We start from the raw sequence: 26875 nt of genomic DNA, 5'->3' as shown, positions 1-26875 counted from the left end.
TACTACTTACTGCATTGCAACGGTGGACACATGGGAGAGTATTAACTGTAAATCACCATGACAACAAAAATGGATGCACTCATCACATGTTTATGTCTTTACATGCACGCCAAATCTCAGGAGGATTAGTCACTGGACAGCCACGAACGTGGGGATTGGGCTAAATTGGCCGCACATGCTCAACACTGTCTGCGCCACATGTGAACAAAGCTGTGGGCACCTGCGGTGAATTCCTAAATAAAAAGCATGTCATCTCTCCTTCCTGCTCGGACCGGGTAGGCAGTACAGAAGTGTGACGTCATAGTGAACAAGGAAGTGTGGTGCAAACGAACGGAATACACACTCGTGTTGGTTCACTTGCTGGTATTCGTGCTAATGCCTTTTACACACATAACCAAAGATCGTATAGCGCCGAATAGCGGCGCAAGATGGGGAACTTCACCATGAATACGCGTAAAACGTTGTTATCACATGAGCGCCATTCTGGTTGGACTACGCCTGTGCAGTGCCGTTTAATGCACAGGCGCAGGTGCCCCAACAGGCACACGCACACACATTAACGTTCACACTCGAATGGCGCCCATGGTGATAACACCTTTATGGCCGAATTACCCATCTTTGCATATAACTGTCTGCATGGCGTTTTCACTTCGGTACTCTATACATGTAGTTTAAGAGTCACAGATGGAAAGTGGCACATCTAACAGTGTACGTGCCGCAGGCAACAAGACCCAACCTACGTGCACTAATAGCTGAGGTTAAGAAAAAGGATATACTTACTCCATACAGGACTGGACCTAACCGTGAACCGATGTCGACTACTGTCTTGCCAGCCAGATCAGGAAGCGCTTTCTGGAACATAAATTTCAGCTGAAGCAGCGAAGCAGAGTGTGATACAAAATCTGTTTCGCGAAATGAAATAAAAGGAACCAAACTTTTTTATTCATTACATATATTTTTGTTATTTTTGTTACATGCAACTTGCGTATTTATGTTTTTCTTTTTTAGAGCTGTATGTCACTCTGTAATCCAGTCAGTATTCAATTATGGAAATTTATGGACTGGCATCTTTTTAAGTGGAACAAAAAACAAAATAAATTCTTGAAACATGTGACACTTGATTAACCTCCAACTCTGCTGACACAGCAGGCTGACAAGTCTGGGGAGAACTGTTAACTCGAGTATGGCAACAGTGGACAGGTTTGTTTCGCATGGATCCGGATCACGATCAGTGATCCGAAGTTGGTTCCCCAACACCAGGTCTCGGCTGATGGATGGAGCGAACAGGTGTTGGGATCGAGATCCTGAAATCTTGGAAAACCCTCCAAAAGCTCCCAATTTAATACGGGAGATCCAGGAGTGTTTGGATTGGTTTATAAATTGGGTGAATGCGAAAGGGAAGTAGATTTGAGTTTATGAAACAGTGAAATTCACTAGAGTCAATATGTCTCGAACAACTTTGGCTAATTTGCAGTACAAATCAGTGATCTGAAGTCACAGATTTGCACATGCAGTCACCTTCAGGCCAATTACAAACTGGCCTCAAAAAAGGGGACTCACTGAGTCTTTGAGTCTTAACTAAGGGAACTCACTGAGTGGTGCCGTGTGATGGGAGCCACAGTCCAGGCAGTAGTTGCGGCTCAGCATCCCCTCGTCGCACATCTCATCGATAGCCTCGTCGTCCTCGTACAAGAACTTGTCCACCGAAACCACAGTGACGGGGTCCAACGCAGCAAACTGGAACAAGAAAAGAAGGCAATCTCCCATTGGAGATAACACTTTGGCCATCTCTTCAATTTTGTAGAGCTGTTGAAAAAACACTGCTAGGTAGATAAAACATGAGCAAAGAACGGGTCCAAAATGATATTTCCTGAATGCGTACGTATACATGCATTTGAAAAAAAAAAATAAAAATTATACACAAATGGGCTAATGTTTACAAAAACTTATGCACAGGGGGCAGTACCGTTACATTTAATCCTTTTCCAATGATACGGCCCAAGATTTGTGTCATTACATGTTGGTTGGTTGGAGCAGTGAACTGGAAACATTATGGCATCTTTTCTTTGGTTGGTTTGGTTTACCGTACCTCGCCGGTAGTTGGATGGTATATCCTCTCCGACTTGACCACAGCGTCTGGGGGAAGGAGCGAGTGAGTCCGGAGATCGTGGGCTATGCTGTGCATCATCACATCACTGTTGCTGCTTTCTTCTGGTGGCAGTTGAACACAAAGAGCAGAGTCAGTGAATTAACGTCTTCAGGTAGAAGTTGTGAGTTCAAATTTACATGTACACGGTGACTCGAGCTGGAGCAGTGAGCCAGGTTGGTATTCCAACAGCCCAAACCCAATGTGAAGTACATGTACTTCATGGAGGAATAAAAACACATCCTCCAGGAGTACTTCTGGGGTCATACAGGAACAGCAATGTGCACGTGGGAGGTCCCTCCAACAGCACGGCCATACACTGACTCACACATGTGCGTACATTCCAAAATTTGTATCCTTGTGGAGACATGGCTTTGTTCTCCAGTACTAACACAGTCGCGTGTGAAACGATGTTTGCAAAATGCTCCCATTTCAATATGAATCACTCTCCTGAGCTGAAGTTTTGATTGAATGTCCCTTATATGAAACACTTCAATTTGCGATGAAATCTTACGCATCAAAATTCCTACTTTTTGAGCAATTTCCAAACGTCAGTTTCGTTAAATCCTTGTGGAGACCTATACACCCTTAGAAATTCCTTGTGGAAACCTATTCAACCCATTCTCCTGGGTCTCCACAATGCGCTATATTCTGAAACTCTGTTCTAGAATGATCTTGCCTTTTTCAAAGTACCAAACTGACTCATTGTGTGGAATAGGTTACCCAGAATACTCGTACAGCACCTTTTAAATCTGCTTGAATGATGGAACATCTGAACCGGTTGTTTGTGTACTGTCTTGAAAGTTACATACATACGTGTACATGTATATGTAATACTCTATGTCCACATGCTTGTACAAATTACATGTGTACCTCTTTCTCAAGGAAAATTAAGCTCACATGGTTCATTTATTACTGTAATTTCTGAATGATTCATAGATAAATATGTTAGAAAAACATTTGACTGCATGGCCTCAGTCTACCAGTCCAGTGGGTATTTCAAACCCTGAAGGGACTTGCTGGCGTTATTCCACTGAAAAAGTTTGGAGAGCATGCCAAGAAGACAACAGCAAGATTTGATTTACATGTATTTCAAACTATGACATGCCTTACATGAAAGCAGCTTTGGAGTGCGTTAAAAGGTAACTGGAATGGAGGTTTTTTTATTTAATTAATACAAACCTCCAAAATGCACCTCTGTGTCTCGGTTAACCTCAAATTTGGAATTTTGTTTCATTACTGATATTTCAAAGGTTGTTTGGCTCCTTTTTTTGTTTAGTTTTATGCTGATGAGATATTTTCAGTGAGGAAACCCAAGACTTCTCAATTTTGAATAGAAAAACCTATGCACTGAACCATGTTGTCACTGTATGACATCACAGCAACAGTGCCCTCCTTTGTCTGGGAAGATTGTTTGAAAAAGTACACTTTTCAATACGCAACCTAATATAGGAATAGGAATATCAAAATCATTTCCATGCATTTGAAGGACAGTATAAATTTGTAGGAAAATTGTGTCAGACCAAACTGGCTCTACACTACAAGTGTCTAGATGATTTGTAAGTACGCTGTTTTCTAGTCAGGATTGTTTAACATGTGCTAAATACTTCTTTACTTCTCTATCGATTGGGTAATTAACCAAACCAAAAAAACTTAAAACCTTTTATCATGCAAAGTTATGGAGTCCACAAACTTTTACAAGATGTGTCTCATTAGTTCGGTAACTTGTGCGATAAAATGTCACATACATGCATGTACATGAAATTTCGATCACTGCTCAATGCTTTGTGAACTCAACTGCAGTTCTATAACTGAGTGGTTATGCACCACAACTGACGGAAATCTTTCATGCAAGTGATTCATCAGCTGAAATGTCAGCTGTCACCTGCCCTTTGCCTGCACACAACTTGCTATACGCCTACATACATGTACATGTAGCTGTGCCCCATCAGAGTCATAATCTAATCAGTGGATATGAGTCAAATCACAGGTCAGGTGACAAGTACTTGTACAGTACGCAAGAAACAAGCTGATGATGACAAGGGAAATGGAATGCCTTTACTATTCCTTTTGAACAGCTTGTGACAAGTTGACAGCTGACTGAATGGCTTGTGGTGACTCGTAATTGACTTGTGATGAATTCAATTATACGTGGTGTACACTGGACGTTGCGTCGCTAAGGAAACAGTCGTCGGCATGTATGCAGACACTGCATGCTTGAATGGACCACTCAGCCGGTGCATCGTAACGTCATCTCGAGGTACTGTATATTAGCATACAGCTTGAATCGCTACATGAAGAAGATGGCAACTTCCAGCTCAGCTGACAAGATAAGAGTGTTTCCGATTTAAACAGGAATTTCTCTTTTCTTCAGATATGTGAGTAAAATTACATGTAACGGCTACTGTTGGAATATTTGATTTTCACTGAATCCTTAGGTGGATGTACTAGACAGTTTCAGGACTGTTGGGGGGGTGAATTCTGAGGATTTACATTCAGGGTACGACAATGTACAGCTACATGTACGAGTGAAATCAATTAACCCTAACCCTCCTCAATCCTTCACCTGTTGGAGGATTGAGGAGGGTTAGGGCTAATGAAAGGGAAAGCTTAAAACGTGCACTTGTATTCTACTATCACCCGACCATGTCCAAAAGTTTAAAAAGGTGATTTGTAGAGTCAAAGTCAGGCCTACTCGGACAACATGTAGGTGGGCCTAGGCCTACATGTATCATGTGTAGGGAGGCTCATAAATTTTTCAACTATTTTTTTCGGTATTCTTTTTGAAGTGATCTTAGAGAGGATGTCATAAGGAACATTTTCATACATGTATAAGTTTGGATTCTGCACACAAGAGAAATACTGATTTAAAGCAAGGATATTTTGAAATGTTTTGATTTTTTTTTGTACATGTGTAATGGAGAGCAAACTGTGATTTTTGGTGCACAAAAATGAGTGTGGATTTTGACTGAAAAGCTTAAATTCACATTTCCATAAAATGTTTACTCCTACATGTACGCCTTATTTCAATGAATTGCAGGTTGGCTTCGCTTAAAATTTCAAACATTGTGAAACTGGAAATTAAATAGAGGAGCTAAAGCCTGCGGAAAAAGACAAATTGTAACTACATTCACAATTTCCTATTTTATTTAAGAAAATGAGTTCCCAAATAAACACGCCCTCGCTCATTTATGCACGTCCCTATCATGCGTATCGTAGAATGATGTAGAAGAGGGCACAAAAGTAGGGGGAACTGTGTATACAGATCAAACATTAGTCTGCTTCCCATGACATACAAGATTACTGATCATAGCCTACCAGCCTGCGCACCCCCTTCGGCACCCTTGACTCCATCATGATCACTGGCCTGGCGTTCCCGGGCGATCCGCTCCTCCACCAGCTCGAAGAACTCCGGCAAATTTCGCACATGTAGTCGACCCAGTAAGGTCTCGAATTCACCAACTGCTTGCACAACATCCAGGTGAACTGCCATGGTTTTAATAACAGATTTTGCATAGATAATGTATGTTTTCCACACAATCACAATGCAAACTTTCAGACATCCTGAGGAAAGTCTTTCCAAGACCCTGGGCTACATAAGTAATATAAGACACATGCATGACATGCCTGTCATGTGTTAGCTCTCTTAGCTAAGACTCTTGGTGGCGCTTCTTCAAAGCAACGATCCCTCACGAAACCACATGCATGGACTTGTTGTAGCTGTATCAACTATCATACTTGTTGATCAGTCATCAGCATCCGTCTCAGAAAATGAACCAAGTCGAAGCAGATGAAATCATAGCAAAACGTTTGCAGCAGCAAGTATGGAGTGCAATGATGGACAGAGTTCCATATACGGACGCCGCTCGACACCCTGTTTACAAACCCTATGACTGAGACTGGTCTGAACTATCTCTAGCCTAACCATGCTCATTGCCTAACATTAACAACAACGTTAACTTAAGTGAGCATGGTTAGGCCTAGTGTTTTCTAAGTAAACGCCTTGGTATTTTCCTTCCTAAGTTGAACTTTTCTAAACATGTTTTTGCTTTCTGAAGGCTAGGTCGCTGTAGGGAAGTAGGGAATAATTACTACTCCGTCCGTATATGGAACTCTTTGTGCAATGACTTGTGCCTCGGTCCTATTTCTGTCTATGTTCTTGCGGCATATCACGTTGAGCACAATAAGGACAATAAGCCATTTATGAGTTAAATTCCAATAAAATCTGTTACACTGAGTTCTTTAAATTCACGTGGACATAACTTGAATTCTCCAAAACTACTAAAACTGCTGTTGCTATACCTCGTGATTCGAGGCAAGCTTTTCATGCTTTTGCTTAGTTGCATAAGAGACACCTTGCAACAATACACTGTTCTTAATGATAAGAACGGCACAAAGGAACCAGTCCATTCCACAGATGGTGGTTGTTATGCAAAAGCTTGCCCCGAATCACAAGGTACAGCAACGATGTTTTTAGTCTGGGGAATTCAAATTGTTACGTTTCTGTGCTGTCAGATAACACAGTGTACCAGATTTTGTTCAAATTTAACTCGCAAGTGGCTTATTGCATTAACATGACGTGGACTGGCAATGAAGCCATTAAAGTACTAACTAGTGCACATCTGTGCACCCGAGGGAGTGTGAGTGACTCTTCCATTCGTATCTTCTTGTCACTCACTACATGGAGGTTGGAGCGGGGCTGACATCGGACCCCACAGTTCTGGGGCTAGAACCTGAGGTTATTCACAGGCTAGGGGGATGAGTGACCGAATAATGCCACTCATTGCCAGTCCCATTAAGTTTAGTGTAACACCACTGAACATGCCTCAGTTGTAAAATGTATTATAAGACAATATAAAAATTAAGAGTTTATAGCTTATTAAACTGGAATGTTTTTACTTCAATTATGTTAATCTGAATCATGTAGTTGGCTAGGCATTAGGACACATCACACCGATTAAACTTACAGGAAACTTGCTGTTGAACAAGTGAACAATTTGATGAGTTCTGCTCTAAAGGATTTGTGAGACACCTCAATAACACTGGATAAGAAACTGTTCCAATCTTTGATTTTGGGAGGAAAACAAGCCGAAAAAGGATTTTAAAAACACAAGAAAAAGACTAAAATGAGATTAAAAGAAAATACCGCCCGTTTTCATTGGAAATAAGTTGAAAAACATGTATTGCATATAAACATTTCAATTTGGTTAGAATTCAATGTAATTGGTCGATCTGCACAATCAGTAAGCCTCTGCTACTACTATAGCTATGGATGCTATAAGCTCTGCTTTTATTTTTGTAGCTTGATGCAGAGCTAGCCCATTCTATGCAAGACCACCAACATCAAGGGAAACATTCGGCAGTGGACAACCGCTCTGACCACATGTCAGACACTGATTCAGATGCAACATACATCGAAGAGGAGGGGGTCGTTGAGGGCCAACCCGGCCCTACAGAATTTCCGACCAATCAGAGGGCTTCCGAGGCCGTGGCCCTGAAGCGGTCCGTGACAGGCCACGATATTTCTGATTCTGACTCTGAGAGTCCAGACGAAACATCTCAGTCACTGCTGGGAAGGAAGAAAAGCAATGGTGAGCACTCATCCCAAGTTCTGTCACTCAGACTTCTCTCTTTGTGACGTACCTCACAGTCCTATTCTTGGCTGATGGTAGTCAGATGGGGTTCAAACTATCCGCCCTGAGTGCACTCTCACCGGCTAAGTAGAGACATCCTGGTGGGAAGTTTTTCAACTAGGCTGGTGGCACGTGCCCCGTGCGCTCATGAAAACCATACATTCCAACATAAATTAGGGCTGAGTCAACTTGAATAATTCACTATTTGAAGATGCCTGCAGTTCAACCAGTGTGAGGTTTCCCGCAGGATTGACCAGAGAATGAAGTGGGTGAAGGAGGGAGATTCCACTTGCATAGAAAAAAATGGCTCTTGATTGGGTGTTTGTTAGAATCTTTTTCAAAATCTAGTCATTGTCAGTTCAGAACTTTGAACGTGAAAGTGAGGTAAACCGTGGATCCATGGGTAAACCGGTTTTTGAATAGAGCCCAGAGTAGGCTGCTTTTCATTTTAAAAACTTAATGTAAGAATTTTACTGAAAGCGGATTGCATCATACATGTTTAATATTTGTGGTTTGCCTCTCAGTGGTAAAGTCACCAAATTCTTGCCAAAGTTCGGCAGCATTTTGACATAAGAAAATATATTTTTAGGGGGAAGGGGGTGTTGACTGTCATGTCTTGTTATTCATCTCATAATTATCTCATTAACATCCACAGCTTCTTCATCATCAGCTTCCTCAAGCACCGCCGCCACCAGGGCTGCTGACTCCCGAGTAACAACTTCCGTCCTGAAGACCAAGGAGGCACCACCTGACCCGAGTGGGAACCCATCCAACAGCCTGAAACCCAGGTGCAACTATGGTGGAAAATGCTACCGGAAAAATCCCAGCCACAGGATGGAATTTCGACATTCAGGTGCGTAATATAAGGCTGCGTCTAACTGACTTGACAGCGGCTTGAAATTATGCAGGAGTCTATGGTAGGTGGCTGCAGCCGGTTCCCATTGATCTGTGTGTAACTTCAAGCCGTAGCCAGATGATCCGGCCACGGCTTAATAAAATCTTAACGTTTCCATCTCCACCTGAACAGTTTGCTGTCACGAATTCTGTGGACACTGTTGACATGCCTTTGATTTAACCTTCTTGTGCTGCGTTGTCCACAGCACAAGCCAACTTCTTTTTCCCCTTGAAGCCTCCATTGCCAGTCCTTGGTCTTTCTTTCACAAGCTTCTCCCAGAGACTGTCTAACTCCACCGTCCAATTTTCTAAGATCATATGTTCAACAGAAATCACCCATTAACAATTACCGTGTATATGTGCTTAGCCAAAATCAGCTTGGAACCAGTCAGAAACCAATGCACATTACCCACGTTTTGGCTGGTAACCCGCTTCTGGTCGAAAATAAAGTTTTCTCACTGAATAGCAGCTTCACCTAGCGGCTCCACCTTCTCAAATTGTGTAAATTTTCCTTCGTGCAAGTGGAGGTTGCAAAATAAATTTTCGATTTCAAGATCTCAGTTTCCCGTATCATTAACGAGACATCTCAAAAACTGTTCAGAATCTACAGATTAATCATCCCTCTCAAGCTTCCTACCCAAGTGAATGGATTGTGTAATGAGATTTGATGATTCAAATCATAAATGGGTTGAGTGTTGAAAAAAGGCTGTTTCATCGTGTGCCCATATGCCCTTTTGCCCGGAAGCATGACCACAGTAGAAAAAATGTTCCCGGTATAAAAGGGCGTAAGAAATACGCTCTCTTTATTTAGTAAAAACAGATAAAATTTACGACAAAATCAACACGGGCTGTGCAAAAGCAATCTTTGAACAACTTATCAAAGGACTTGGGAAATTTTTTTGTTACCATTTGCAAAGAAATCTTTATATTTCATTAAAATAAAACAGTTGCATACAAATGCCCTTTGCCGGGAACATTTTTTTGCAGCGATTTTGGTTCCCGGCAAAAGGTCGTAAGCGCTTACGTCCTTCTTCCAGGCACCCGACAGTTTATTGACTTGTAGTTATTTTTGGTTATTTTATGAACATGGAACAACCATATCAGCAGATTATCTCCGGTGGCTATCAGTATTTGTACTATAAGGGGGTTAGCATACTGAGCATAGAATAGTATACTGTGTAGATTGTGGTAAGTGAGCTTGCTCATGGACACAAACGAGATAATTGGTATTGCTGTTGCTCTGTTAGATGAGGATGAAGAGGGCCTGCCTCCCAGCAAGAGGTTGAGGAGGGATGATGGCTCCGCCTCTTCCTCCACTTCACCTGCTACGTCTGCTTCAAAGAAGACCTGCCTGGAGATCACGAGGGAAGCTAGCCCTCTCTGCTTCCTCCTCACCAAAGTCTCAGGGATACCGGAAAAATACAACAGCTCATTAGCCGTGCACATCTCAGGTATGTAAAGCATGCTATTGTAACCTTAATTGAGCCAGCGTGAGTGGAATCCCAAGGGGTATTATCGCAGTGCTTTGTTTTTCATGTTGAGCCTTCAGGAGATTTCCCTATAATGGTTTTATCGTTTTGACACCAGTGTTAAGCAAATAAGAGTATGAAACACCCATTTTTCAAAGACATAAAGATAAATAGCAAATTATCTCACAATAAAATTAATAATATAACTCACTGGCTGACATGCGTGATGCCAGTTATGTATCTGTTTGGATTGGTTGTTGCCAGGGTATTGTGGATGATGTCATCCCTATTTTTGGCACTGCCACGGCTGGCATTGCATCAATGTCATGTTTTCTCTTTTCTCTCAGATATCTTGTCGCCATGCATGGGTGATCTGATAGCCTCAGCCCAGTTCAACTACATGTTTGACATTCCCTGGCTTGTCCAGCAGTATCCCACGCAGTTCCGGTAAGGTTGAGAAAGTCTCCACGGTTTTTCTTTTGAATCTCTTCATTTTGATGTGAACGCAAGGTACACACTGCATTGCAACGATTGTATTTCATGCGTGGAAAGTTGGATGGAGTTTCGGATAGCCCTGCAGGGGTCAAATTTTGTGAAATATCAGCTGGACCACAGGATTAGTACCTCGGTCATTCTGTAAATTCAGGGTCCAAAAGTGTGACTTTTGGTGTCCCTGTTACAGCTGACCTGAGTAATTTGACATGGAAATATCACTGAAATTGATTTCAAACTGTTACTATTTGTTTGTTGGGTAATTTGCATTAATTGATCACTCTTGGAAATTAGAAAATGTGTTCAGAACTTACAAAATCACATGTCAGATGTGACAGAGACACAACAAACTTGGACCCCTAATTTGTAGAATGACCCACCTGCGTGTTACAAGACCGACATAGTATTTAATGAAAATAATTCTGAACCAAGTGATTACAAACATGTCCTAGGGTTTCCCCTGGGGTACTGATATGTTTAAGTTGGTCAAACAGATTTTGCAAAAATGTTTTCACCTCAGACAAAAACAGGTGTTTTCAAAAAGGCTTAAATAAATTCTATGTAACAAAATAGTACATTTACTCCAATTTCCCCTCTAATATTAATTCATTTTGAATTCTGTGACCCTCTGTATCATTCTGAATACTTTGAAACTGATCTCTTTCAAAATATCTATGGGTGAATGTACACCTTTTGTATGGATGAACATACACCTTTGTATGGGTGAACGTACACCTTTTGTATGGGTGAACGTACACCTTTTGTATGGGTGAACATACACCTTTTGTATGGTTGAACGTACACCTTTTGTATGGATGAACATACACCTTTTGTATGGATGAACATACACCTTTGTATGGGTGAACGTACACCTTTTGTATGGATGAACATACACCTTTGTATGGGTGAACGTACACCTTTTGTATGGGTAAGCGTACACCTTTTGTATGGATGAACATACACCTTTTGTATGGATGAACATACACCTTTTGTATGGGTGAACGTACACCTTTTGTATGGGTGAACGTACACCTTTTGTATGGGTGAATGTACACCTTTTGTATGGATGAACATACACCTTTTGTATGGATGAACATACACCTTTTGTATGGGTGAACATTCACCTTTTGTATGGGTAAACGTACACCTTTTGTATGGATGAACATACACCTTTTGTATGGATGAACATACACCTTTGTATGGGTGAGCGTACACCTTTTGTATGGGTAAACGTACACCTTTTGTATGGATGAACATACACCTTTTGTATGGTTGAACGTACACCTTTTGTATGGATGAACATACACCTTTTGTATGGGTGAACGTACACCTTTTGTATGAGTGAACGTACACCTTTTGTATATGTGAATGTACAACTTTATCTCAAAGAAAGTTAAGCTTACACAATTTCATTTTTTGGGTAAACATTTTGGAATGATTTGTGAGAAAAATGATGTCAAACAATTACTGGAGTACTGTTCTCGTACTGGCATCGACGTTGCAAGACCGTTGTTGGAATCACCGTCCTTGGTTCATCGGTCCAATGTGTATTTTAAGCTTTGGCCTTTGAGTTGTCACAAAGGCGCAGCATAAAACTAAAAGAATGTAATTGTGAGATATGCAAAGTGCAGGGGGATGGAAATGGGGCAATAGCACTTTAGGGCCAAAGTTTTAGCTGTCAGCTCTTTCGGTTTAATAAATGGAAGAAGTGTGGCAAAAAACATGCACAGTATGAATAGAAAACTGCAGGTTGATGGTAAAAGTTAAAATGACAAATCTGTCCTCAACCCTGACTGTTATTCAGTTAACCTTGTGTATTTCTTTTAGTATTGAGAAAATTTATGTTCAGTCGAGGCTGATGACCAGAATTTGAGGCCTGCGGTGGTTCTACATTTGCCCGAAGGTGGTTTGCGCGGCATCAAATATCTCTTGCCCCCTCGGGCACTGTGGTTTGCCAAACTGCACCTCAAGTCTGTGAACATGTACTTGAGTCTATAATGAAATCCAACGACCAAAATTACAGGTCAAGGTTGAGCTACACATGAAGAAGTGGTATGTTTACGGATACGTGCAGGTTACATGCCTTTCCGATCAGTAGGGTGTCTTGATCTGCCAAATGCACAGGCATGTCAAGCTTAACAACACTGGGGGGGGGGTGTGTGTGTGTATGCAGTGCGGCTACAGTTGTGGCATCTCACTTGATCTGTCTATAAACTGGACCGGTCAGTGTCTGATGATATTCACGTGTTTCCTTGTTCACCCGTATAAAACTCAACACTGACAAAGCGGACAGGTCCTAGTTGCATCCAGAGACCGTTGCCTCGTCATCGGGTGGTTTGCTTGCCCAACAGGTCCAAGACCCTGCTGATTGTACACGGGGAACAGAGGCAGGCCAAAGCAGCCCTCCATGAGGCTGCCCACCCCTACTCCAACATCAAACTCTGCCAGGCAAAACTGGACATCATGTATGGCACCCACCACAGGTACGGTACATACCTAGTGGACAAACGGTCACAAATCAAGCTGCTCACCTGTTTGACCCTGTTTCTGTTTGTTTGTTTTTTCATCTATTTGTTTTCATTTAACCGGGATACAAATTTGGGGAGACAACAGAGAAGAAATGTTCAATTGTAGAGGTGGATGGAAAATCGTAGACAAATATTCTTGGGTAAACCAACAGAGTTTGGTAGGGATGGAAATCCCATCCCTTTGTGGGCCTGGGATTCGAACCTTGGGTCGCAGAGGCAGTTAATTTCATTCCTCAAGTCAAGTTAAAATCAACTTCCATCTTCACTTATTCTCCACATAGTGAACCATAACTTGCTGATACCTTGGGATGCGTAAACATGGTCTGGTGATCTATATTGGCGATCTATATTGGCGATCTATATTGGCGATCTATATTGGCGATCTATATTGGCAGACCTGGATTGGTTTATGGGGAAAACTGTTACATGTCCACCAAGTCTCCAGCGATGGATTCACATGTACATTGTACGTGCCTCATTTCCCGTTGGTTTTCCACACATACAATATTGAGGAAACCTGTTAAAATACACCATATCTTGAGGTTGACCACAGCACATGGTCTGCGTGGTAATAAATACTGCTCCTGTGTTGCAAGATACGAGCTTAGTAATTTCATGCAAATAGCATATAAGTAACCCTGAGGAATCAGTATTTGTGACGTTTATCAGTATATTAAAAACCGGATGATATTGTGCTGCTAAAAGATGTAGCCAGAAAATAATACTGCCCCCAAGTGTTTCAACAAGGCAGTGTTCAGGCGACAGCTCTGAACCCAAGTGCTACATGCGGGACTTCACAGAGAGCTTCCTTTTAATACGCTTCCCTGGGACACCACGTTTGTGTTCTGGCCTTCGTTCTTAGGACAAGTAGCTGGTTGTGATAACCTTGGTGCCTTGGTGGTTAAATATCAAGTCTTTACTTTTAATCCCAACAGCCCTAAAGTTTTGCAACCATTTTTGCAATCAAATCAATCAAGAAATATCATTTATACAAGTCTTAAACTTTTTCTAATACTGTACGAAAGGGTACCTCAAGCTTTCCAAATTCTTGCAATGTTGCAGACCATTTTCTTTGCAGCTTTTTGGTGATTCTTTTTTTTTTCTCCCAGTAAAATGATGTTGTTACTGTACACCAGCGGCATGCGTGTGGTCATCCACACGGCCAACTTGATCGACAGGGACTGGCATCAGAAGACACAGGGGTGAGATCAGGTGGCCTTGTGCCCTTTGCCCTCTGTGAGTTCGAATCCTTTCATTCCTGGGCCCAATTTGACAATGCTGCCAAACAGCACAAAAGATGTGCTCAACACCGTAGCATGTTATCCAATACGTTGTGTTCACTAGCCCTCTTCAGAATCAAACTCACATAGTGTAACCGTAAACCTCCATCACATAGCATTTTTTCCCTCTTGCATAGAAGTTCAAATTTCACGGTGTTAAATAATGAAAAGGGAGATCCTAGAGAAAGAAGAGAATTCTAAAAACGAATGAGCTCAGTATTTTGTTCAAAAATAGTTGCCTTATTCACCCTATTAAATGAGTCACAGTGTAGGCTCCATCTAATCTAACATGACTACACAAAAGTGGTCGTGTTGTGAGAGTTTCTCTGTTAAATCAAGCTAACACACTCCTTTTGTCAAAACTTCCCCTCATTTTTTAACCCCCCTCTCATTTGCCACCTGTCCCTTGCAGCGTGTGGATCAGTCCTATCTTCCCCAAGGTGGACCCCTCCACCACTGGGGCAGACTCCCCAACATCCTTCCAACGAGACCTGGCAGAGTACCTGACAGCCTACAGGTCACCGTCTCTGCAAGACTGGATTGGGCACGTCCGGGGGCACGACATGTCACAGGCTAAGTAGGTGTCCCGGCCTGTCGTTCACATCAGTGCTAGTGTAATTTTGCCATCGGTGTCGGTCGTATGCAGGAACTGTTGAGGGGTTAGCCTATGTCTCAACACTGGTTTCAGAGCTATATGTGCATGTATGACTTTGTCTGTTCTAGCATGTGCCCACAATCTAAACTGGATAAGAGATATAACCTAATAACCTAATTTTAGGTACAAAATTCAGACTCCATCTCATTCACGGAATAAAAGTGAGCACTTCTAGAAAACTGAGGACGCAGTGGCGTATCCAGCGGGGGCGGGGGGATGGTAACTTCCCCCCGTGACATTTTTTTAAAACAAATAACGTTTCTTAGATGAGTAGGAAAGTGATTGGTATATTTATTTATCAAATATTAGCACCAAATCCCTTAAAAAACAACACCACGAACTAAAAGCAAGGATATCGAGGCCATAAGTAAGGCTTTTGAGATTTTTCTCACCCCCAACATCATGTTGAATGAACCCGAAGCCGCACACGCTTGAAACGCTGCTGTTGGGAGGGTAGAGCGCAACCCCTTGTCACTGTGCCTGGAACTTGATCGGCGAGAAAATCACAAAATTTTTGTTATTTGTTGGCAGAGAGGATGTTTGCGGTTTGTGGAAAGCCTCGGGAGTTAAGGGTTTCAAGAGCACTTCTGGGACGTGTGTGAGAAAAGTATGGACTTGAAATGAAATATAGGCTCTAAAGGCGTCTCAAAGTGTAAGGAGTCTTATTGCCGTTTGAAAAATAGGGTGATTTTGTCATCTGGCAGGGTGCACATTATTGGATCTGTACCTGGTAGGCACGCTGGAGGAGCCATGCACAAGTGGGGACATATGAAGTTGCGACAGGTGAGTAGAAAGAAAGTGAGAAAGGGCACACTCACTGACCCACATGAGGTGACGTTCATCTCGTGCTGTCATAGGCAAAGACTGCGGCGTCGTGCAAAGTATTTACAGTAGGTAGTTAGCAAGCCTTCAAAACTTTGAAAAATGGTGAAAAGTATGACAAGCATGTGGACCCAATACCCAGTGCCGGATCAAAATGACAGTACCTACCATACATGGCACAAGTACAAGTGGTGGCCATTGCGCTATTTAATAAAGAACTCGCAGTTATTTCACGAGAAGATAAGCCTCACTAACAAATTAATCTACAGTGTACAACATATGGTCGCTATCATACTCACCTACTGCAATGGCGGTTGATTGACGGTAGCTGTAAGTTCACGTGTAATTCATTTGATCAGATCCCATACATTTGTGATGATGTTAGATTTCTGAGTTTTACTTGGGAATTTTAGGTGTTCTTTCCTCCTTCATTTCATTTTAAATGCCCATTGATTTGACTGACTCACGTGTATTCTGAATTCTCTTCCAATTTTATTTTAATATTCTATTCGTACACACCCACAATGTATAAACGTCTGCGCCCGTGCAGTGGCCTAGCTGGGGGAGGGGGCCTTGGGGCACATGCCCCACCCCCCACAAATTCCTGGTGCCCCCCAGGTGCCCCCCCCCCCACTGAAAAATACAGATGAATGGATATTGAGGGAGGCTGACAAAAACTTGCCCCAAAAAACCACCTCACTGAAAGCTGGTGCCCCTCCCCATAAGATGCTGGTGCCCCCTCTGTGCCCCCCCACACTAGTAAAATCCTAGCTGCGCCACTACACCTGTGATGACTTCAAAATCTTCTGTGCAAGAAATTGAGGCTGCATCTGAATCTATTGTTTAGAGCTAGGTCTTCGCTCCGTTGGAAATGTGTGGAGATGCCTAGACAATAGACCTAGCCGTAGCCTGGGATTTAATAGAGCCATGCTCCTCTTCCACATTTCTACCATTGAGGTGCTGAAGGATTGTGGACCAAATGAGGCCGATGTGAGAGGCTGGCCCGTGATTGGTCAGTTCTCTAGTGTTGGCTCCCTGGGCCCGGACAAAGACAAATGGCTGTGTGCGGAATGGCTACAGAGCTTGTCGCGGTGTCAGGGCTCGGGCAGGAAGATGCAAGGGGAGTCTGGAAGCAAGACCTTGAAACTGGTGAGATGGTCAGATCTAAGACTATGTTCAAAAGTTGTGGATAGAATCAGAAAGAACATGTACAGTGGAACGCCACTATAACGAACATGATGGGGTCCAAGCTAAATGTTCAGTATAGCGGTTGTTAGGTATAGCAAAATTAACTGCTGAACATTTCATTGCCATGTTGAATAGCGCCTTCTCTTGTCTAACTGATGTGCACCCTCTTGTGATGCTATGGTTCGCTGTTTTCGTGATTTTTTGCCGTTGCATTGACGTTTAAGGTTTCTAGAAATTTATCTGTTAATTATTTTGTTTTTTATTTAATATTGAGTTGCAAAATTGATATCAAATTTATTCTAAAAGTTGTGAAGCTACCGCTCAGGATTAATCTCTGATGCATCCCGTGGCGAATCTCGGTTGATTTGTGTATCAGCGGCGCACCTGATCATGCGGAGTCACAAAACCAGTGTCCATTCAATACCGTTGATTACTAGTGGCTTTCCCTTCTAATCCTTGGGGAAATAATGGCCACTTGTCACTTTCCAACATACAAAACACCGACAGTTTTATCATGTTGACGTTTGGGAATTACAAACGGCAACTACATAGAGTTCGGTAGGTTATGTGCACAAATTATTGGGAGCCAAGGACGATATTCGGTAGCCATTGGCTAGCAGCTCAACTCCTCCTTGCACAGGTTTATACTTCTCCCAGCTGAAGCATGATGCTTGCCCAGTTTTCTCTGTGGACAGTTTACTTTTATTGGTTTGACCATGAAACGTGACATTGTGCACTGCATTTTAGTTCACAGAACGTCTATGAAGTGTCCTTAGTAAAAAACTTCCCTTGGAGTTTAGTGTTTGATACCGACATTGACTGTTTATTTCTCTAGATCTTCCCAACTAAGGATAACGTCCGGACCAGTTTGGAAGGTTACCCAGCTGGAGGGTCGATACCATACAGCATCAAGACGGCGAAGAAACAGCTGTACTTCAGTTCCTTCCTACAGTCAGTTACGCTCAATTGTCCAATTCAACGCCAACTTCCATGATTTTTATGTTCCATTGAATGACTTGAAGAGGTTACATTATACCTGCTAGTAGGTGTACACTATATGGAGCCCTGCTAATCATAGAGTGCTTCTAGTACAAAGGCTAGGAATGCTTTAATTCCACACTTTGTAACTCTGTGCTCAAACAAGCAAATTAAAGCAATGCCTGTGCTGTGTTTGATAGTGTGCCCTTACTGACTCGTGATGGGAAATATATCCACCATTGTTGCAGGTAAAGACTGCTGTGCTGCCAATAGCATGGGCAGTCGGCAAGCCTCCAAAGCCTTGATAAATGGCAAAAACTGTGAGCAAAATGCATAACCAGCGCCCACGCTGAATCAGTACGATAAAGAAAACTGCACAGCACAAGTGATGACCATTATTCCATTTGATATAGAATTTGTGGTTAGTTTACATGAAAATGAGCCTCATTGTCTACTTCACAACCTCTGATATACATGTATGGTTGCTAGCCAAAATGATTGACTACTGCAGTTCAGGTTGGATTTTTGGGAAAATTTCCTGTGTGGTCACGTGGCATTTTGATGCTATCACATCAGACCTTCCATTAAATAACCCCTGTATCAAGAACAGCAGTTGTTTCCCCTGTAATAGTCAGTGGACTGCCAGCACAAGAGGGCGCTCCAGGGCCAGTCCACACATCAAGACCTACTGCCGGATGTCACCCGACAGTGAGCACATTGCATGGTTCCTGGTGACAAGGTAACAACAATATGCCCGCTGTAATTATATTGTAGGCACGCTCCTGACCAAAAGTGAAGTTCTGTATTAAAAGTCCGATAGCTGATGATTCTCTGATGAAATGCCAAGGCTGAATCTTTTGTCTAGAGTGAGGGTGCCATCTTTGCTGGTTGTATATCCCAACAATCAATATAGTTGTGCTTTTGTTTGACCAGACACAAAAGATGACCCTACCCCCTTGTCCAGACATTTGAGATGCTACATGTAGGCCTAAATTGGGACATTTCTGTTGCGTTATGATTTATGCCAGTTAGGGTTTCAGATTAAGTCACCCAAAACAGGGCAATTCTTTGTAAATCGGGGTTTCAAACTGACATTTTTAAGGAATTCGAAACTTCTTATTAAATTAGCACTTACACGATTGATGTAACTCCTTGAAAGAAAAAATGTTGAAAACTTATATCGATTTAGATTCAAATTAGTATTAAAATAGGTCAACTCATCAGACTTTTTCACTTTTATCCCTTATCCTATTGAAATTCAGGGTTTTGTTATAAAGTCCAAATCAATAATTGCCAAAAAACTTTATCTTTCACACAAATCATCGCAAAATCACTTTGTCTTGAGTAGGGGCATTTTATTTCTTGTTTCCTTGTAAGAAACCTTTGCCACTGGTTTACTCTCATTTTCTGAACAAGTGAATCCCCGTAGAAGGGAAGCTTGAAATTTTTTTTGCACAAATAGGTTCAACAATGAGACTTCTTCCTGAAATTACATCTTCTTTTAGCTCATAAATATGGCAAATTTGCAAAAGCATAAATATAAAGGTATTCATATACCCTTAAAAATGGAAAAAGATTAAATTTGAAACTAAGTTTAAAGGGGTCACAAAGGTACATTACAAGGACTGCAGGCAAATGACGGATGGTCTCTTTAAATGAGACAGATCTATCATTTCAAGCCTTGTCCCATTTGTCGTGAATATAAAATGGACTCGGTGGAATCGATGCTGCCTTCATTTCTGTCTTGGCAGTGCCAACATGTCCAAGGCTGCCTGGGGTGCTCTTGAGAAGAACGGACAACAGCTGATGATACGATCCTATGAGATTGGCGTTGCCTTCCTCCCAGCAGACTTTGTAAGTCTCTAAGCATTTACCCAGTAGCAGACTGCTCATAAAAGCCTTTGTTGAAGTGTAGTCAAAGCAAGACAAGTTGTGGGTGCGTTGTCTTCCCTTCAAATATAAAAACTCCCAAAATCAGCCAAGAGGATCAGCAGCAGAATGTTTAAAAGCAAACCATTCATTTTTTGATAGGAACTGCAGAAATTTAAAAAAAAAATCCTAAGCTGGGTTCCAATCTGCAACATGGTAGCTATTCAGCAGCCCATTTTGTTGAGCAACCTGCTCGCTCAACAGCCAGCAGATTTCAGAACTGGCAATCGCTACACTCATGTAATAGAGCTTTGCTGCGCGTGTGCGTAAAAACTGCGCAGGGAAGATAAATTGAAATAGCAAGGTGAAGGATCACAGCATTATACGAATGTTTTCGTTAGTGCACAGAGTCAGGGGTCACGGCTTTGAATCCAGGTAGGGGCCTATGTCAGGACCTTTGGCAAGTCACTTCACCCTTACTTGGCACTCTCCACCCCAGTTCTTGTGGGGGGCAGGGATGGTTGATTAGCTATTTGATTCTTCAATGGTAGCATCTAGAAGTATACCATATCATGCTGCCACTATCAATGAAATATTGTGTAACCTGACCATGGTAACCGCGCTGTGACTGATGATGTTGCCATAATTTTTATTGCCTAATTTGAGAAATCACAGAGAAATGAATACAAAGCCCCCTGATATTTTTTTAGGATGTATTTGAAAACTATGACAGCATTTTCTTGCTGGTTTGTTCAACTCAATGCCACACCGTGAAACCTGGCAAGAATTTGGAATCTGGGTGAATATTTGAGGTCAAGGCCTGTGTCTTTAACCACTTCACGCCGGGGTATTTTTCAATGTTGTTGATGCTGGGCCGGCATGAATATCATTTTTTCCGTTTTCAAAATCCTTCAAAAATTCATCATTTCATTTAACAGTCGTTTATTGCCGCACCAAGTAATCTTTTGGCACTACTGTAAGTTGACAGGTGACCTTCATTGACGCCCGAGTATTTCAGCCAGGCCAGCAGCCTTGTAAACAGAGACCGGATTGTGCGGTGTTGTATAACTGTCTTTTGTTCATGAACCTGGCTTAGTGCACTGCTGACCTCTTTTCAAAAGGGGCCAGATTAGCATGCAGCGGTGCTGTGTGGCTCATCGTTGCGGTGGTGGAGTGCTTTTGTCCCCGATGGTAATTCGCTCGCTCTCAATGCCCAAAACCCTGGTATATGGTTCCAAAACAAGGCTGGATTATCACCACTTTTGAGAGTGAAAAATGTCGGTAATGCCCAGCAGCCTGGTCTTTTGTTCAGCGTACGGTCTTTTGTTACAGGGCCCTGTTTCCTTTCGGAGACCCCGGCCACCCATATAAACCGTATGTCTCCGATCCTGGAGACCCCGGCAGGAAGTGGTTAATGTAGCAAATGCTGGCCATATCTCAGAGAAACCAGATTTACCCATGTGTATTGACCGACTGATGGTTTGGCTCAATTTTTCTTTGAAGCAAATTTGTCTGTGCGGTGGAGGTACTTCACCATGAAACGATGAATATTGAGGTCCCGTTGCCAGGACTGTTGAGATAATCTGTCCACTCTCATCCTCCTTACTTTGTTTCTTTTGGCCCCCATTAGCATCACTAGCATTTTTTACCCAGCGTTGGGGAGGGAAGCAGTCATCAGCAGCAAACCAGTGGGGGTCAATTCTAAGGTGTTTTCAAGCAATTGGTGATTTTTATCCCTTATTCTCCTTTTCATTTCTCCGTTTTTTGGGGGGGAGGCAGGGCTCCCCATGCTTCCCTCACAGAACATGGTAGCCCCCTTTGTGCCTTGTACAAGTGATGAATTCCAAACCAAACTTAAAGCAAATGCCTTACACCAAACCAAATACCAAGCCTGACCAAGCCAAACACTACCAAAAACCAGGTTAAACCAAGCACAAATTAACCAAACCTGGCCAAGCCAATCACTACCAAAAACCTGGCTAAACCAAGCACAATAAAAAAAGAAACAAAACCTCAAAACCATCAAACCAAGTAAAAGTACTCCTCAGCAATGTCTCTGTAAAGGATTGTGAGTTTTCTGTAATCAATTGTATCATCAGTTCATAATCATTTTTATATTTGAACCTGTGAATTAATTCATGGAAACTGAAAGTGCCCATCTGTTCAGAATGCATTGCCAAAAGTTTGGCCTATTTGTCAACTTCTCTCAAAGCACTGGTAATTTATCCCCGGCCCTCTACAATCTTCTTCAATAAGTAAATATGAAGACTCGTCAAAATTTAATAAAGCACCTACTTTCCATTTGTAAAGGCCCATCAAACAGACCAGCATTTGCAGTTTCCACCTGCCTGCAAAAACAATCAATTAAATAGGTATACATTGTAACTGGCAGTTGTTCCCGTGGTAGGAGACAACTCATCAAGTTAATAGATGTGCACAGCAGTGCTGATTTGCTTGTAACAGCCCACACATTGATGTTTTTTGTCCATTCTGTTGCAAACAGACTGTTGTGGCAGTGTCTCCACATGTATGCTCATCAAGCAAATTGATGTATGCGGTAATCATTGTCGGCCTATTCAATAAACTTTTCTAAATAGTTGTCAGTTTGTTTCATGCTCTTCCATTGTACACGTATGTGTTTTTCATTGCACGCTCTGCTGTTGATCTTGGCTGCTTTGGTGGTCATGCGCTCGTCCCTCCCCACACACACACCCCACTGTCACAGTTGATCAAATTAATCAGCAATCATGTAATGAGGCCATCAGCCCATTGTGTCAATCGGGGCACAATTGGAAAAACTGCTGCATTAAGAGCAATTTCCCCCCCCCTTAAATTAAACCTGCCTCAAGTAGGCCCTTATTGTGTCGGTGACCCCACTAAATAAGGCAGTCCTCGATCCTCTAAAAGAAAACTGGATGGAAGAAGAAGCAGACAATAGCCCATTGTGAAGTCAACAGTAGTTTGAATCAGATTGAATCAGAGTCAAGTGGATCGTTGATAGCACGGTGACCGTATTGACAAAAATGATGAAGGGTCGCCGGTGTGAACAAACATGATATGGAAGCAAAAGATAGTGAGTGGGAAGTTAATGAGAGTAGTGACACTTGTGGATGTCTTGTGCTTGTTTCTCTGTTGCAGCAGTTAATTGTGTTCCTACTTGCCCATCTTAATCAGGACTTCCAGCTATATTGCTGTCAGGCTCTTGAATTTGCTGTACAAAATGGATATTGATTGTAGCAACTGTGTCCAAGGTTGGCCATTAGTTTGGCTTGGTATGCATATTCATTGGCCATAGATTAAAAATTAGGAGGGACAGTCATTTTCCTGGGATGGGAACCCAAGGTTCAAGACTGCTTACAGCATATTGCCCTTGCTCTTCAAGCCTTCCTTATAAAGCAAGATAGCAGCTTCATCATAGCATTCACTTTTTTCCACCAGATGTTGGGTGCTGTATTTGAAATAACTTGAGTTTAATCAAGTAGGTAATTCTAGTGAATATTTTCCGTATGTACATGGGCATCGATCAGGAGGGGGAATGCCAACCCCCCCCCCCCATATCGTTTTTCTTCATACATTTTTTGTTCCTTAATAAAACTTGTAGGCTTGTATTTAATTCTGCAGTTCCTAAGTGATAACTAAATGAAGTACGCAGTAAACCTGACAGAAGCTTTTGTTCAGTGGTAAAAAAAATTGCCTCAGATTGCACCACAGAGCACCGAGAATGCAAAACTGTCTAGGGCCCTGGACCCCACACCATTAAGGGCATTGAACTTGCATTTTACTATATATATTTTTTTTGCTCAATATATCATGCCCCCTGCACTTTTCAGAGGTGATTGACTTTTGTGTATGTAAGACATCGGATACTATATATACGCGGTGGAGCAGGAATACTGATAAATAATTGGGCATATTTGCATCTGAGGGAATGAAGGTTATCAGGAGGATTGGGGGTTGAAACCCAGATGTCAGTTCATTCCAGGCACTGGTTTGCTACACCACCGCAAGTTCCTGATTCCCTACTCATTTTGAGAGCCTCCCCATGTGTTAAATGTGGCTCTACATACACATAACTCTCAATTTCTCAATTTAAAAAAACGAACATCGAAAGATTTGTCTCAGATTTCCCTATTTTTTTCCCCAAAGCTCTCACTCCACTTGCCCTGTTCTAACTGGTGCGGTCACAGTTTCAAGAAATGACATTTGTTAAAGTGGGTCATATTTCTGTTGCATGATTATCCTGCAGGTTTCAGGAAGTACAAAGTTTGCCATCTCCCAGCCCCCAGCCTCCTCATCCTGTGACAGCAATGAGCTCCATTTCCCACTGCCTTGGGATACACCACTAGTACCTTACTCAAGAGATGGTGAGAAAGATCACAAAACTCCACTTGAAAAGTTGTGGGAGAGGGTGTGTCAGACGTGCCGACCCCTTACAGATTTGATTGTGAATTTGGAGGTGTTTGTCAATGACTGTTTTGAAGGGGAAACTCTTTTTTGTCTTTTTGAAAGACTCTGCTGGAACTGAAAAACAGGGGCTTTTCAGGGTCTTCGACTCTTAAGATGTTCCCTTTTCTGGTCACTATAGGCAGTTTCTTCATTTTTTATTTTGCAAACACAGACAATGAGAAACAAAGCCATTGAAGTTGTAACTTTGTTTTCCCCAATGTCTGCTCCGGTCAATAATTCACCACCGAAGTACTCACATCATTTGTGCCCACCACTTTGGAACATTAACTTCAATCTAGTTTTTTTCCTACTTCTTCTTCATCCCGTGCATGCATTATTTACCTGAAGATCGGCCCTGGCTGTGGGACATCCCCTACACAGACCTACCGGACTCACACGGCAACTGCTGGGTACCTCCTTCATGATCCTATTGAGATATGCTCATCTCTGCTGCCATCTAAGTGTTGCTTCCTGTGGACATTAGAAATACTGGAGTGGGATATGCTACTTCATCAGTGGCACCAGACCAACGCCTTTGCTTTTTAAATGGCATTGCGTGCTACCCCAGGCTGCAAGCAATATCTTACCATCCCCGATGGGTTGTCAGATACCCTTTTGAACATTTTCAGTCTAGTTCCTAGGAAATCCTTTGTGTTTAGTCTTGCAAATTTTTCTCAAATCCTTCCCCCCCCCTCCTGTTAAATATGAGGATTGTTTCACATCCAAGGAGTTACACCTTTTGTCTAGCAAAGACTCGCTGGTGGATCCTTCTCAGGTCTGAAGATAAATTCAAGATGGCTCCTTCATAGAAAGTGAAGTGCCTACTCCCCCCTGGGAAGTTTTGGGCCAATCTTTTGTTGGATTTTTCAAAGCGTCTATGAGCTGCATGACAAGAATAACATTCATGCCAGTATCTATCTGCCCTGAGCCGAAGCACTCCTCATCGGTTGAGAAAAGCTTCGTTGGTTGGCAGTGTTTCTTTTGTTGGTAGCGATGCGACTGCAACGCTTACTCTCAACGGTCGTTCCTGAGCCAGGGATGCGCTGTTTGTCCCAGATGGGGACAGTTAATAATCTCTCTTTGAATCTGAGCAGATCTGGTACTGGTGCACGGCTGCAAAAAATCGTGCGCTATGACAATTCCAGATGTGCCAGCTAGTTTCCTGCTCGCACCTCATGCAAAGTGCTTGTGTTCAGTTACTGTAACAGTGCGCGGACTTTTTCAGTTGTGATTTTATTTCACTTTGTGAACATCAGAGGGTATATGAACCACAGAAGACCGTTTCAGTTCGTTTGGTCCAAGCATTTTAGGCCTGCTCAGGCCCAGCTTTCAGATCTGTAGTGGCACTGGAGCCAGAAGTAGCCAAGCTTTGAAAAATTGTCAAATGGCGGTCGGGAACATTTAGAAGGATCTTCCACAGAGAACATTCTAAGCCCTGTTCCCCACTCCCCCAGATCTCTCTTTGGGTCGGATCAAAGGTTTTTGAAACAGTGGCGCACCCATGGGTGGTTTTAATTTTTTCTGAAAATGAAAGAACAATATACACAACATCTAGACTACTAGCTGTGATACGGCCGCACAGTACACTCCAGTCCTCTGTGGCCCAGGGGAAGGCTTGAGCATCCTGAGTTACTTTAGGGGTGGACTTCGGCCTGAGGCTCCCCCCCCCGACGAATGTGGGTTTCGGCCGTGCACAAGCTGCAACAGTGGTGTGAGTTGTATTCCTCTATCTGTATTCGACCCGACCAGCGTCCGTGCTTGGTGAAACTTTTGCATAAAGGCATAAATTAGGGGCCTCACTAAAAGATTAAGGGCCCTTGAAAATACTGAGTATGCCAGAAAAGCACACACTTCGCAGCCATAAGAGAAGTTGCTAACAGTTTTCTGAAATTTCGATTTTCGTAAAGCTTCAAACTATGGTCTCGTAACTAGGGCTATTATGTCCTGAGGTGCAGTGGATTTCAAATGGGGGGGGGGGGCGCCCGCGGGAAAGGGCATTCGTTGGGGGCACGTGCCCCCCCTCCCCCGGTTATGCCACTGCTTCTAAATAGTTCCGTACAGCTTGCATCAACATGAAATGTAAGGTTCCATCAGTCTTCACCGTCGCCGCAGTACTTGTGACGGTAGGCTTAGCATAGTAGGGCCCTACGAAATGCTCAATCCGGCCCTTGGCCTTCTTCCGTGATTAGGTGATGAGACAATAGCGATACATCCTTGGGTACTGCCGTGTTTGATCTCGGATCTGTTCGATGCTTCGTTCTTTTTCGAATGGCTCGGTTTTTCTTTCCAGCTCATCGCCTCACCGTTGTAGCAAACGGCAGCTCCAGCCCTCTCGATGCTGACTCCTGTAATCACTGTCTGGGCTGGTTTTGTTTGTTGCGAATGATGTCCATTTCAATGTGCTCCACGGTCCTGGACCGGCGGTGTCTGTGTTCGCCGCACGGACGCGCCAGACCCTGGCAGCAGAACGCCGCT

The 26875-nt window shown here is 42.7% G+C and overlaps 2 protein-coding genes across 7 annotated transcripts in view; one reads left to right on the top strand and one right to left on the bottom strand.

Annotated features, from left to right (window-relative positions):
- Nucleotides 1–5778, bottom strand: part of LOC110988376 (uncharacterized) — a 42548-nt gene extending 36770 nt beyond the window's left edge. The window contains exons 1-4 of one of the 3 annotated variants that reach the window (XM_087139040.1): nt 5465–5778; nt 2090–2211; nt 1593–1737; nt 781–902 (exon numbers count right to left, since the gene is read on the bottom strand). In XM_087139040.1, the coding sequence (XP_086995166.1) occupies nt 781–902; nt 1593–1737; nt 2090–2211; nt 5465–5639 (564 nt within the window). In that variant the 5' untranslated portion in view covers nt 5640–5778. The remainder of the gene's footprint in view (nt 1–780; nt 903–1592; nt 1738–2089; nt 2212–5464) is intronic. The other 2 variants (XM_022251809.2, XM_022251810.2) reach the window with 2 other exon arrangements.
- On the top strand, nt 4392–25449 carry tdp1 (tyrosyl-DNA phosphodiesterase 1). 4 transcript variants are annotated; one of them, XM_022251806.2, is made up of 15 exons: nt 4392–4524; nt 7449–7737; nt 8435–8632; nt 9921–10124; nt 10490–10589; nt 12986–13117; nt 14272–14364; nt 14855–15019; nt 15802–15880; nt 16877–17068; nt 17943–18058; nt 18717–18824; nt 19837–19939; nt 24201–24318; nt 24749–25260. In XM_022251806.2, exons 2-15 carry the CDS (start codon nt 7473–7475, stop codon nt 24823–24825), a joined length of 1950 nt encoding a protein of 649 aa, XP_022107498.2. In that variant the 5' UTR covers nt 4392–4524; nt 7449–7472; the 3' UTR covers nt 24826–25260. The 4 variants fall into 4 exon arrangements, with proteins under 4 accessions (XP_022107498.2, XP_022107496.2, XP_086995139.1 ...); XM_022251804.2 differs by lacking the exon at nt 4392–4524 and adding an exon at nt 5812–5968 and having other exon boundaries at nt 24749–25449; XM_087139013.1 differs by lacking the exon at nt 4392–4524 and adding an exon at nt 5937–6048.
- Nucleotides 25450–26875: the final 1426 nt, after the last annotated feature.

Source organism: Acanthaster planci, linkage group LG01, assembly GCF_054643075.1.
Source record: "Acanthaster planci isolate LZ-2023a linkage group LG01, COTS_SCS, whole genome shotgun sequence".
Taxonomy (NCBI): Eukaryota; Metazoa; Echinodermata; class Asteroidea; order Valvatida; family Acanthasteridae; genus Acanthaster; species Acanthaster planci.
Note: the sequence above shows the minus strand (reverse complement) of the source record. Positions and strands in the feature narration are given on the sequence as shown.